Source organism: Neophocaena asiaeorientalis, unplaced genomic scaffold (genome assembly GCF_003031525.2).
Source record: "Neophocaena asiaeorientalis asiaeorientalis breed wild unplaced genomic scaffold, Neophocaena_asiaeorientalis_V1.1 scaffold36, whole genome shotgun sequence".
Taxonomy (NCBI): domain Eukaryota; kingdom Metazoa; phylum Chordata; class Mammalia; order Artiodactyla; family Phocoenidae; genus Neophocaena; species Neophocaena asiaeorientalis.
Genome location: NW_020174149.1, coordinates 5679314 through 5693806, shown reverse-complemented (window position 1 = coordinate 5693806; position 14493 = coordinate 5679314). Strand labels below are relative to the sequence as shown.

Genomic DNA, 14493 nt, shown 5'->3' with positions numbered 1-14493 from the left:
GTCGAGAGGATTCTCTTCCATAGGACTTTTGAAAAAGTATTAATGTGCACTGTGAATCTCCAATAGGGAAATATAAATAGTAACCTCTGAACATATTTTGTTTCATGGCAACTCTCAATTTCTTCCAGAATGAGGCATGCTCTAACAAATTCATTCATTCACAGGTACTAGTGGAGCAGCTACTATGTGCCAGGCACAGTGCTAGATGCTCAGGAAACAACTGCAGTTTGTTCTTATTCTTTGGGAGCTCGATAAGGGCATCCTATGAAGTAGAAGACGGCTATGTTGGAAACCTTTCGTTGGGCACAGGACTGGCCTCAGTGGGCCTAGATTCAGATAATACTTTAGAAAACAGTCCACTCTTCTGGTGATCTGTACTCAACAACTTCCTGTCTTCTCTTTTCCCTTACTCCTCAGTCTGACAGTAGCTGACTTGGAAATTAAGACCTATGCTCTAGTATCACTTCTGCCATTTATTCTTACTTAAATCTTCCATCAGTTTACTCAATGTCCTGAGCCTGTTTACTCACCATGTAATTGGGATAAGCAAAACTAACTTGGTTGAATCTGTAGAGTGATTCTAGGCATGACGTCTTAAATAGAATGTGCAAGTGAGGTAGCAAAACCAATTAACAAATCCAGAAAGCGTTTTGTTATTTCATGTTATCATTTAGGATTTGTAGGCCAATTTGAAGTTTGGAACTTTTCTGTTGCTGAGGCTTTAATAACCTAACATTTTTAAAGTTCACTGTATGTGTGGAATAGTACGTAAATAAAAGTAGGGCCTTGTCTGCCCATAGGTGTTTATTTAACACACACAACAGTGCTGGGGCAAGATTTGGGCACAGATACTGGCTTAATGCAGAGTAGAAAATGGACCAAAAATCCCTACATACGGTAGGGATTATCATGGTTGGCTGGGAGCAAGACACAAGCTGAGTTTCCGAATGAAGAATTTATACACGTCTTGAACTTCATTACCCTAACCTATGTTTTCTTTCTTTAGATTTTTTTCGGGGCCATCTTGAGGATATTTGTATGTAATTTTTCATCGTTAACATTCTTCAGAGTAGAAACAAGATTCAGAGGGAGCTGTGCCTCTTTATACAGTCTGGGTCTTAAATACGTATTTTATGTAAAAAAGTCAGAAGTCAGTACTTTCAGGGTAACTGAGGAGTATTTGAAATTGCCTTGGGTGAGCTGTGTGCATGACCTAGTCTGCACCGCCCACGATTAACACACGACTGCGAGTTCGCGAAAAAGCCTGTTCTGTCTACAGCTGCCATCCAGGAGCTGTCCAGTTGCAGTCAGACCTGCACTGAGGTTTCCCCCGCCATCTGACACTGTGTGACTCCGTCTAATAGGTGATATTTTTGTCCTCTCCACAGAATGTGAATGGCATAAAGTACCATGCTAAGAATGGCCACAGAACACAGATTCGTGTCCGCAAACCATTCAAGTGTCGTTGTGGTAAGAGTTACAAGACAGCTCAGGGCCTGCGGCACCACACAATCAATTTCCATCCCCCGGTGTCGGCCGACATTATCAGGAAGATGCAGCAGTAACATGCTGGTCATAACTGTGCCAAGAAATCCTCACCAGCAGTTGCTGATTTTGAAAACAGCCACCTTTTTTCAGGGGAAGCATTCAGCAACCCTTTAAAGAATAAATGCATGCTTTAAATTTTTTCTGTAATTTTGGAATGATGTATCTTTGTAGAGTTAATGATTTTGTACATTTGCACATGTAATCATCATACCCATTTTCATTACTTTGATATAAGGTGCTAAACAAAGCTCTAGGTTTTTCAGCACATTTCCCCCAAAACAAGACAGAAATTGAGGGCATGTTGTGTATTGTTTAGCTGTGTTGCAGTGATATCATTTGCGGGGGAGGAGGGGCTCGCACTGAGGGTTTTTCCCCCAAGATTATAATGTGATTGGTTGAAGTTTTTCAACACATCAACTCATTGTGTTCAAAACCAAAATAATACCTTCACTGTCAAACTGGTTACCATGCCTTACATAATGGAGTTAGTTAGTACCTGTGACTAGAAAGACTTTAGGTAACGGAAATATAAATAAGAAAGAATGTTTAACATAATATGCTAAAAATATTTTCATATTTAAATAACATGCATAAAAGGTGTGCTTTCTGTGTTTTATATTATCTTGCAAATCCTTTAGACCTTTAAAAAGCTGAAAATCTTGCCATGTGACTTACCAATCATTTTAGTGTTACAAATGGCATTTTTGTACAAAAAGTCTATTCAGTTCACTCATTAACACACATTCATTGAGTGCCTGCTAGGTGCAAGGGATTCAATTTATGCCTATTGATGTCTGTGGACCAAGATACCAGTTTAGTGAAATACTTTCCCCTGAAATCTGTTAGGAAACACTTTGAAATACTTAAGTGCAAATTTTGTGTGTGTGAAATTTAGTTCTATCTTCATCTTTAGGTGGAGTTTTAAAGCACTTTGTCGTTCTCTATTGCCAACAGATGTGATGTTTATGTGTTGCCAGTTCTTGCAACCGCTGCCCTAACAAACAACCTACGGGTTGCAGATAAGAATTAAAATGCCAAGCGCGTTTCAAAGAGGAGCATCTTGTTAAGACCCCTGTTGCCTCCTCGTGCTCATTGTGTTTTCAGACTTTTTTTAAAGGCACTTTTTCCATCACATTGTAGATGTCTGTATTCCCACTGGAAATGTCTGTTTAGCTTTGTAAGACATCTTGCTGAAATATGAAATTGAGCCTTATTGACAGGTAAGTGCTTCTTGCAGCAGGTGGTCAGTGACTAATACGTGACCCATTAGAGTATAACCTACGTCTGGACCATTCCTAACGTTTTTCTTACCAACAGTACCATCATGCCTTGAGTGTTCATTTCTCCCAAGTGCTATTCCTTAAACATGAGTTTACCAATTGCCTAATTATGCAATAAAAATTGCTTTGAGATGGCTAACTGCCCACAAAACTGATGAAAATCAAACTCGAAATGCTTGTAAAATAACTTTCTTCCCGTGTTTCCATTTGTTGAAAGTCTTACAGATGGAAAGCAGGTGTTCCTCCCTCCTCAGTTTTTCAGACGTTTTGAAAGGAAGACAATTCTGTTAGCCAGATGGGTAAGCTTCTATTAATACACTCTTAAATTGTGAATCCCTCATAATGAGGGATTTAAAAGTTATTTATAAAGACACTACCCACTAAAAATGTCCTCAGATCTCTGAAGAGTAGTCTTGGTCCTGAATATACAGTGTTATCCTTTATGTTTTAAAGGGTGATACAGACATGAGAAGCCACTAGTTGGTGCATAAGAAGGCCCTACTTGGCTATTTCATATCTACCTAGAATTGACCAAAATTTTTTTAGGCCAGCAATTATTATTTAGCTTCGCTCCTTCTAGTGCAAGAAACTGTAGGCTGGATCAAGTAGTTCAACAGCTAAACAAACAGTCATAAAATAGTCATTGTGCATGTTAAATTTCTTTCAACTATAAAAATTTCCAGTTTCTATTTACTTATTCATCGTGACAGTATTACTAAACAGGTAAGGATGGGAATATTTTGTTATACCGTGTATAGTGAATGTATTGTACTGTGTCTGTGAAAACTGTGCTTTAAATTATATTTTCATATGTTTTGTTCAGGACAGAGCACATTAAGTTTGAAAGCAACAGAGGTTTGTTTTAGAACTGAAGGCAACTTAATGAAACAAAATTGCTGTCAAGAAAAGCTGCTTATAAATGTAAATGAAATCACATTTAAAATAAACTGCCTCTGACCCAAAATAAACATGGCTCTTTATTTTCATTAGCATCCATTATAAAGACCAGTATCAAGTTTGCCACAGAAACGAACATATCCATTCAGTACCTTGTTCTAAGGCTGCCTTTTTTGGGTGGGGGCAGAATTCAGCTGACATGTAGACTTCATCAGTGTTTTGCCTAGGTTAGTATGATGGACAATTTCATTTCACTGGTAGTAGCACTACAATATTCAAAGGATGCTTTTAGGTTAGTATATGGTCCATAATTATTAACTGATGGAACAAAAATGTTCATATCATTGAACATATTTTACCTGAATATATTCTGCTTAGCATATAACCTATCCAGAAGCTTAAAACATGGAGTCTTCATTACCGCTGCATCCCAGGTCTGCCATGTCCTGATATCTGACTGCCCAATACTGTTTTGCCCTAGACTCACACCTTTTAAAGGATTCCAACGATACATGAATTCTGCTCCTAGAAACAAATACAAGTGAGATGGTGTATATGCGGTTCACAAACAGTACCCCAAAATGCCACTACACTGAATATTAAGTTAACATCTTAGATAGCTAGTTTGCTTAAGACAAGCTTAAATATTTTGATAACCACAAAAACAGCAAAATCAAAAAGTCAGTACTTTAAATCCTTAACATTCATATTCTAAAAGGGGAAAGGACTGTAGTTCAGAAAATTTTTTTAGTGACCCAGACCAAAAAGACATTCAAGATGCTAGACTTAATGAAAAACTATCACAAATAAATTTGACAATGAAATTACACACTTCTAAAATGTCTACTATAATGTTAATGAATACTATATACAGCAGAGTCATAACGAACACGATAGTTTGATTTGGGTTTATGCATATTTAATCACTGAGAACATTTTTTCAAAGTTATACTCATCAAGAAAATGTGAAAAAAGACATACATTTTCTGTGATTTTATGCCACAACCATCACTGTTTAGTAGATCATTTAATATGAAACAATTACACTGACATATCTTGTTCCATTTCCCCATCAGATAGAAATACAGCTTTAAGATGGCTTAAAAATAATCAGATATTCTAAAATTTTTTAGTCATAAAATTAGCAAAATATGCATTCTATTAATTCCTAAAGCAAACATTTCAAATATAAAAAGGATATTTGCTATCTTGGAAGCATGTGATCTCATTCTACATGCAGCTCCCTTTCTAAAGAGGGTTAAAAAAAAAACATTTCATGGGCTAAATTATGAAGTTTCTGTATTCAAAAGAATAACTTTGCAAGACTTATGATAAATTCTTTGTGTTACATAACTTTTAGTAGTCATGCTCAATCAACAAGGTCAACAGAGATGTGTAAATATTCTGCTAAATAATACACTATACATACCTATTTTTTCAGTGTGGTAACATTAAAATCCGTTTCCTTCATTCATATAATTTTTCAAAATGGGGAATAAATAAAGATACAAACACACAAGAACTTCTTAAGCAGGTAAGATTAACAGGTTAAAATTATATTTATTAATAAGTGATAAACCAAGGACTGACCCTGACACTATGTAACACCAAACTCAAAGTAGCTCTTGGTCAGAAAAGTGCAATAGAGGGTACGTGAAAGTGACACCTTGTGGTCTCCTTAGTGGTCTGAGGTGTGTTTTTTTCCAACTGCTGAACTGTATTATTAACTCCTAATAAAAATTAACTAGTCAAAATTTAAAACATTCTGATCAAAATGGGTTTGTACATGCCTTTCAAACCCCTGCTGGTCATAGTCAGGAGGGAACTGCTCGCTGCACATTGGGCACACCTTCCAGTGACTTTCAACATGTTCTTCAAATTTGCTCTGATCGTAGTTGGGAGGGAACATTAATTCACAAAGTGGACATTTCTTCTGAACATCAAAGCTTGAGGAAATAAAATGAAAGAATTACCTATTTCTAATAAACAGATTTTTAACAGCAGTAACCTTCAGATACAGTGAGGTTACATTTATCTAGTTAAGCTGATATGCATACTAACACTTACCTTGAAATTCTTCAGTTACGCCAGGAACCTCTTTTTCTGCTCCTAAAAGCTTGCTATTGACAACTGTAAAGCCTCTAACTTTAGTTTTACAATTAGATTGACAAAGAAAATCTTTTTCTCATCAAAATCCAAAAAATACAATCACATTATGTGAAATGAGGCTCAGTGACAAGAATTCTTCAATTTTTAACTAACAAAATATGCCTTTTGTAAAACTATAAAGATTCATACAACTTGTAGCTTCCCAACAGTGTTCATTCAGTTTAACAACTAAAGGTGTTTACAGCACTGGTCCTCAAGGTACGGCACGCATCAGAACCACCTGGAGGCATGCTGAGACATGTACTGCTGGGCCCTACAGCAAGGATTTGGGGTTCAACAAGATCTGAGTTAGGGCCCTGGACCATATGCATTTCTAACAAATTTTCAAGGACCATACGTTGAGAGCCACAGGTAATCCCAATTCTACACAGGAAAGAGAAAAATTACCTGGGATCAAAGCAAAAGCCTGTTCCATGGCCACGTAAATGCTGACTTGGAGGATCAGGGGCAGTGGGCACATTCTCATCTTCCTAGGCAAACAATAATTGTGCAACTTTTGAGAAAAGTGAAACCGAATAGAAGTTCCTCAATTAATTAATTCAATCAAGCACCGTATAAAGGAAATAAGATTACACTTTAAAAATTTACTTCTATTATCATTAAATTAGATTTTCATGTAAACATGTTTGAAAGTAACTTTTTGTTTTTTAGAGAGTATTTCACTATGGACTAAGTCATACCTTGAAATAAAAAGCAGTATTCAGTGGAATGGAGAGTATACTACACCTGTGTGTGTGAATGAAGTAGAGATCAATAGACTTTTTTGACCGATATGTAGGTAACTTTACCGACTTTTCATTCCATACACTGGGTGACCACTTTCATAAAAATCTTAAGACTGCATTATTTTTCCTTTTATTCTCATTTAATGACTATTAATCTGTAAGATAGGCAGGATCTTCTTGGATAATATATATCCACTGCACAATACGCAGAAATTATAAATAAAGGAAAACTCTGTGTGTGTGTGTGTGTGTGTATATGTTTTGGGGCAAATACACAAGCAAATCCAACTGGAAAACCATGTTAAAGTGAAGCAATGCACCAAACTACAGGCCTCAAAAACCCTAATGTAAAACAATCAGATTCAAATTTAAATATCTGATTAACATTATCAAGGAGGACTCCTAAAACCCTGTAAATCTGAGTCTGAATCTGAAAGAAAATGCTGGTTTGAATTTCCATGCCTGCATCCCTCTAGTCACTTTTTATAGATTTGCACACTGCTGCTACATCAATATCCAAACACAGACTGTCACTTCATATCCAAAACAGCCACATCATCTGAAGTGCCCATTTGCTTTCTTCCCCTAAGCAGTTTGTTAGCTTCTCTCATGTCATGAACTAACAGCACACAACAGGTGGAAGAGGCACTTATTAAAGTCCTTATGTTGCTGGGTAGTCATGATTGCACCAGAACTATTAATAGGCTAATAAGTCAGGTCTGTCATAGGAAGAGGTTCCAAAAAAGTGTATGTGACGTGAAATTTTAAGTGACCAAACAAAAGATAAATTGAATTTTTTTTTGGGGGGGGGAAGGAACAGTAAGGGAAGGCGTGGTAACTTAGCTATTATTCTGACAATTATCCCCCCCGCCCCGTAAAAGCTCAAAAAAGGAGGTGAGAGACTTTTTTTTCCCATGTGCATCACATGAGAAAACACTTTTGTTTACATGATTCCCTTAGGATATAACTGGGCAAAAGAAAAACAGGATCAATAACCTAATAGGGCACTGAGAAGTTGGGGAATGTTGGGGAAGTACTTCATATACTTCAAAAATTAAAAGTCTTTAAGTAAGTAAAATCCAGACAGTTTTTAAATCTGCAGGTACAGAGGGAAGATGATTTAGTAGTTGAATCTGCTAAGCTTACATATGTATAACAGGCAAATTGTGATTCTGTGCCACATTACTCTGGCTGCCACACTTAGGCCTTCCAGCAACAATATCCGAAAATGAATCTGCTTAAACAACTACATATAAAATAATGAACAAAACTTTCTCATATATAAATGTTTTAAAAATTTTTGAAATGCTATTGAAGAAAAAGAATAAAACAAAAGGTCTTCATATTCTACTTTTCAAAATTCTTGATGAGACATATTTATAATATTGTACAATACAACTTTCTGGGGGCGAAAAATATAATGGAACCAAAAATCTCATAACCACCTTTCCCTGTGTTTTACAACAGCTGCAGCTCACACCAATTCACTGCTTCCATGAAGCAGCTAACAAGAGAGTCTGGAACTAGCTAAGGTGCTAGGTTCAGACCACCTATCAGACATGTTAAAAATATGTCTGCTTATAAAATATGTGGATGAGGGGGGCAAAAAAGCAATTTATACTTTCTAAGCCATATATAATTTGGTAAGGGAACTATTATTCTGTATCTTCTACCAGAATAAAAGGGGAGAGGAACTGAAGAGTAGAATTCTAGATGTAATAATGAGACGTAAGTCCTCATGAAATAAGAAATCACCTACTGGGAGAATAGTTTAAAACCAGGAAGTATGTAATAAAATCTGAGTAACCAATTCATATAATAAAGTCTCTGGTGATCTTGTCATGCAAAATGACCAAATTTTCACTCCCAAATACAGTTATTCCATTTTACTCATCAAGCTCGACTAATTAGTTTCCAAACCATACTAGTTTACATATAACAAATTAGCCCAGGAAGTGAGGCTATTAAGGCAGGCTCACTGCCAGCAACAAAAAATGGCTACTGGTGAAAAAAGAGAGGAAAGCAGACAAGAACCCAAAACATCAAATAGGATTTCAACACTGGATCATACAGCTTTACTATACACCTTAAAAGAATGTGAGGACATCATTCAATATTAAGTTTTTAATTAATAAACTTCAGTCATCAAGGTTATTAGTATTCTATTTTAGCAAGATTTCCACCCAAAACTACTAAAATAATCAAGTTTTAGCACTGAAAGTTGTCAAGTCAAAAGAATTTTGAATAGCAAGTTTTAAAGTATAAGTACCTAGTATTTTAGCTAAACTGCTGAAATAATCTTGTAAGCAAATATTATTGGGAATACCACACTAAAATGTATTTACGAACAATTCCAAATAATTAAATTTTTCTTAAGAAAATATTTTCAATAGCATTTTAATCTCCACAAAGGTCTAAACCACTGTACATTGTTCATGTACCTTTAGACCCATGAGCACAATACTCTTTCTATTTGCAAACTGGTTTTTAAGCAAAGGAAACATGCTACAGTAAACTGAAGCTCTGTTTGAAACCCAAAACTTCTCATGAGATGCTCAGCTCAAAATCTAGTCTCTAAAAAACATTCTTGTTTTTCTTATCAAAGTATATAACCAGTTTGAACATCTGAAATAGTATTAAAATTGGTTAATCTCTCAGGCAACAAAATACATTTAATCAATCATAAAAATACAATTACCATACGATACAATTCCATTTCTGGGTATATATCCAAAAGAACTGAAAGCAGGAACTCAAACAGATACACTGGTACACCTATGGTCATAGCAGCATTATTCACAATAGCCAAAAGGTGGAAACAACTCAAATGCCTTATCAATGGATGCATGGATAAACAAAATGTGGTATACACATACAATGAAATATTATTTAGCCTTAAAAAGGAAAAAAATTCTGACATCTTACAACATGAATGAATCTTGAGGACATATATTAAGTGAAATAAGCCCATCACAAAAAGATAAATACTGTATGATTCTATTGTACTTATATGAGGTATCCAGAATAGTCAAATTCAGAGAGACAAAGTAGAATGGCAGGTGCCAGGGGCCAGAGGGAGGGAGAAATGGAGTTGTTGTTTAACGGGTATAGAGTTTCTGTTTTGCGAGATGAAAAGAGTTCTGAAGACTTGTTGCACAACAATGTGAATATACCGTTGACCACTGAACAATGAGGATTTGAACTATATAGATCTGCTTTTATGCGGGATTTTTTTCAATAGTATATACAATACTACATGAACTGAGGTTGGCTGGATCCTTGAATGCAGATCTGTGGATATGGGAGAAGCCACAGATGTAGAGGGCCAACTGTAAGTTATACTCAGATTTTCAGCTGCATGGAGGGTTGGCACCCCTAACCCTCACGTTAAGGGTCATCTGTACTTACTGCTATAGAAGCATGTACTAAAAAATAGTAAGATGGTAAACTTTATGTTATGTGTATTCAACCACAATAAAAAATGCAATTGTGATCAAACTAGCAATACACACTCGGGAGCTAATGATTGAGTTACACCATCTGAATCATTAGGATTCAGACAATCAGAATTTCTGAAACTGTTATGATTCCACCTTTGCCAGGAATTATTAATTGAAATATTTAGATATCATTAAGGAGCTAGTAATGAATATCAATGAAGAAAGATCCACCACTTAATAGAACTTTTACTAAGTTAATAATTACTGCTTTAGTTCAAGAGCATCCTACAAGAAACATTTGCTAAGGCCAAAATCAACACATTAAGAACAGAGTACCAATGACTCTGGGTAACTTTTATATAAAACTAAAGAATTAATGTTTATCCTTATAACTCTGTATTATTAAGTAATATTCATCAACATTCTCTTTTTATGAGATGTTACTGTTTAAGCTCAGCCAAACATCCATTTCTAGTAATATGTCAATGAAGGAATATCATTGAATTATAACTCCATAAAATTTAAAGGTATTTTAAAAATAGGAAAGCAAATAATTTTGTAAGATCTCTATTTTCAAATGTCACTTTTCTCAGATACATGCAGCCCTATGTTCATGCAACACTATTTACAAGAGTCGAGACATGGAAACAACCTAAATGTCCACCGACAGATGAATGGATAAAGAAGATGTGGTATATATGTATACAAAGGAATATTACTCAGCCATAAAAAAGAAACGAAATTGAGCTATTTGTAATGAGGTGGATAGACCTAGAGTCTGTCATACAGAGTGAAGTAAGTCAGAAAGAGAGAGACAAATACCGTATGCTAACACATATATATGGAATTTAAGAAAAAAAAATGTCATGAAGAACCTAGGGGTAAGACAGGAATAAAGACACTGACCTACTAGAGAATGGACTTGAGGATATGGGGAGGGGGAAGGGTAAGGTGTGACAAAGCAAGAGAGAGGCATGGACATATATACACTACCAAACGTAAGGTAGATGGCTAGTGGGAAGCAGCCGCATATCACAGGGAGATCAGCTCGGTGCTTTGTGACCGCCTGGAGGGGTGGGATAGGGAGGGTGGGAGGGAGGGAGACGCAGGAGGGAAGAAATATGGAAACATATGTATATATATATAACTGATTCATTTTGTTGTAAAGCAGAAACTAACACACCATTGTAAAGCAATTATACTCCAATAAAGATGTTAAAAAATTTTTTAAAAAAGAGTGAAATAATGCCATTTGCAGCTACATGGACCTAGAGATTATCACACTAAGCGAAGTAAGTCAGAAGGAGAAAGCCAAATACCATATGATATCACTTATATGTGGAATCTAAAATAATGACACAAAGGAACTTATCTACGAAACAGAAACAGACTCACAGAGAGAAGACTTGTGGTTGCCAAGGGGAGCCGGTGGAGGGGGGTGGTTGGATTGGGAGTTTGGGATTAGCAGATGCAAACTATTACATATAGAATGGATAAACAACAAAGACCTATTGTACAGCACAGGGAACTATCTATATTCGATGTCCTGTAATAAACCATAATGGAAAAGAATACCAAAATAAGTTACTTTTCTCCATATTCAAAACTTAAAACAAACCAAAGACCTAAATTAGAAGCTAGAGCTACCTTAGATAAAGCAATGGTTTCTGAGATACGACAACAAAAGTACAAGCAAAAAACGGATAGGTAAATTTGACTTCATCAAAATTTAAAACTTTTGTGCTGCAAAGGATACCACCAAAAGAATATAAAGACAATCCACAGATGGGAAAATATTTGCAAATCATTTATCTGGCAAGGGACAAATAATCCTATATAAAAATGGCCAAAGGACTTGAATAGACATTTTCCCAAAGAACATATACAAATGGTCAACCAGCACATTAAAGATGCTCAATATCATTAGCCATCAGGGAAATGCAAATCAAAATCATGATATGCCACTTCTCATCTACTAGGATGGGCTATCATCAAAACAACAGACAACAAGTGTGGGAAAAGATGTAGATAAACTGGAACTCTTACACTTACACACTGCCAATGGAAAAGGAATCAGGCAATTCTTCAAAAGGTTAAACATAGGGCTTTCCTGGTGGCGCAGTGGTTGAGAGGCCCGGCGACCAAAAAAAAAAAAAAAAAAAAAAAAAGGTTAAACATAGAGTTACCCTATGACCCAGCAATTCAACTCCTAGGTATATAACCAAACTGAAAAAGGTATTCAAAACAAAAACTTGTACATAAGTTCACAGCAGCACTATTCACAAGAGCCAACTGTTCATCAACAGAGAAATGGATAAACAAAATGTGGTCTATCCATACAGCACACTATTCAGCATTTAATAAAAAGGAATGCAGTACATTCTTCAAGCTAAATATGCATGTATGCTAAAACATGGATGGATCTTGAAAACATCATGCTAAGTGAAAGAAGCCAGTCACAAAAGACCTCATGTTATAAGATCTGACTTATATAAATGTCCAGAATAAGCAACTCTACAGAGACAAGGTAACTGCTAAAGGGTACAGGGCTTCTTTTTGTGGTGAGGAAAATGTCCTAAAATTGAATGTGGTGATGGCTGCACAATTCTCTGAATATACTAAAAACCACTGAATTGTATACTTTAAATGGTAATTGTATGGTATGTGAATTATATCTCAATAAAGCTGTTACCAAAAATTACCTTTCTAAGATAATCTGAACATTAGTAGGCAGAAAATAAAAATAATTAAAAGCATTTCTTTAGCTAAAATCATTAGTCACAAATATTTAAATAGACTCTACTGTATATGAAAGGCATTGTACTATATAGTATAGAGAAGGTAAAATTCAGCATTAAGAGATGCCAACCAGGGACTTCCCTGGTGGTCCAGTGGGTAAGACTCCACACTCCCAATGCAGGGGGCCTGGGTTCGATCTCTGGTCAGGGAGCTAGTTCCCACATGCATGCTGCAACTAAGAGTCCACATGTCGCAACGAAGATCCCACATGCCGCAACTAAGACCGGGCGCGCCTAAATAAATAAATATTAAAAAAAAAAAAAAAAAAAAAAAGAGATGCCAACCAGAGATACACCATCAGCTAGAACGAAGTGTGTATTAAAAAAAACAAAAATCAGAACATATAGAATTCATGTAATCTTTTTTTTAATTTATTTTATTTTTGGCTGCGTTGGGTCTTTGTTGCTGCACACAGGCTAGTTGTGGTGAGTGGGGGCTACTCCTCAATGCAGTGCACGGGCTTCTCATTGCGGTGGCTTCTCCTGTTGCGGAGCATGGGCTCTAGGCGCGCAGGCTTCAGTAGTTGTGGCTTGCGGGCTCTAGAGTGCAGGCTCAGTAGTTGTGGTACACAGGCTTAGTTGCTCCGTGGCATGTGGGATCTTCCCGGACTGGGGCTTGAACCCATGTCCCCTGCATTGGCAGGCATATTCTAAACCACTGCACCATCAGGGAAGCCCCTCATGTAATCCTTTTGATGATGTCTAATTTATCTATTTTTTCCTTTGCTGCTTGTGCTTTTGATGTCATATCTAAGAAACCATTGCCTAACATCACAAAGATCTATCTCTATGTTTTCTTTTGAATTTTATACTTTAGCTCTTATATTTAGGTTCAATTTGAGTTAATTTTTGTATATGGTATGAGGTAGAAGTCCGATTTCATTTTTTTGCATATGGATATCCAAATGTCCCAGCACCATTTGTTGAAATGATTATTCTTTCCCCTTTGAAATGTCTTGGGGGACTTCCCTGGTGGCGCAGTGGTTAAGAATCTACCTGCCAATGCAGGGGACACGGGTTCGATCCCTGGTCCGGGAAGATCCCACATGCCGTGGAGCAACTATGCCCTTGCGCCACAACTACTGAGCCTGCGCTCTAGAGCCTGCACACCACAACTACTGAAGCCCGTGTGCCTAGAGTCCATGCTCTACACCTAGAGAAGCCACCGCAATGAGAAGCCCGCGCACTGCAACGAAGAGTAGCCCCCGCTCACCGCAACTAGAGAAAGCCCACACGCAGCAATGAAGACCCAACACAGCCAAAAATAAATTAATTAATTAAAAAAAAATGTCTCGGCAGTCTTGATAAAAATGAATTGGCTGTAATTATATACTGCTTTTGTAAACAGAAAACATACTGGTTATATTCAAAGTAAAATTTTAAAAATAAGACAACATATGAAAAATGGCAAAATTTAAGAAAGGCAAAAAATTCCATGTATCATGACAATGGGAAACAGGCCTTGATTCTTTCAAGCAGTGATTCCCAACAATTGTGGAGTCATAGCCCCTTTGAAAACCACAGAGCCTTCTGAGAATAAAAACTAAAAAACTCATGAGAAAAAAATGTAAATACAAAAATTGTCAGTCTTCAATTGGGGGGTTCATAGTGAAGGATTCATGTGGAAAGCTGCAAA

General features: G+C 36.4%; 2 protein-coding genes across 3 annotated transcripts in view; one reads left to right on the top strand and one right to left on the bottom strand.

Annotated features, from left to right (window-relative positions):
* JAZF1 (JAZF zinc finger 1) overlaps window positions 1-3792 on the top strand; it is a 271289-nt gene extending 267497 nt beyond the window's left edge. The window contains exon 6 of the mRNA XM_024755086.1: window positions 1389-3792. Coding sequence (XP_024610854.1) covers window positions 1389-1565 — 177 coding nt within the window. The 3' untranslated portion in view covers window positions 1566-3792. The remainder of the gene's footprint in view (window positions 1-1388) is intronic.
* The window catches only part of TAX1BP1 (Tax1 binding protein 1), an 85874-nt gene continuing 75168 nt past the window's right edge, over window positions 3788-14493 (bottom strand). The window contains exons 17-19 of one of the 2 annotated variants that reach the window (XM_024755084.1): window positions 6282-6364; window positions 5516-5671; window positions 3788-4250 (exon numbers count right to left, since the gene is read on the bottom strand). In XM_024755084.1, coding sequence (XP_024610852.1) covers window positions 4124-4250; window positions 5516-5671; window positions 6282-6364 — 366 coding nt within the window. In that variant the 3' untranslated portion in view covers window positions 3788-4123. Of the gene's footprint in view, window positions 4251-5164; window positions 5672-6281; window positions 6365-14493 lie in introns of those variants that run through there. The other variant, XM_024755085.1, reaches the window with a different exon arrangement.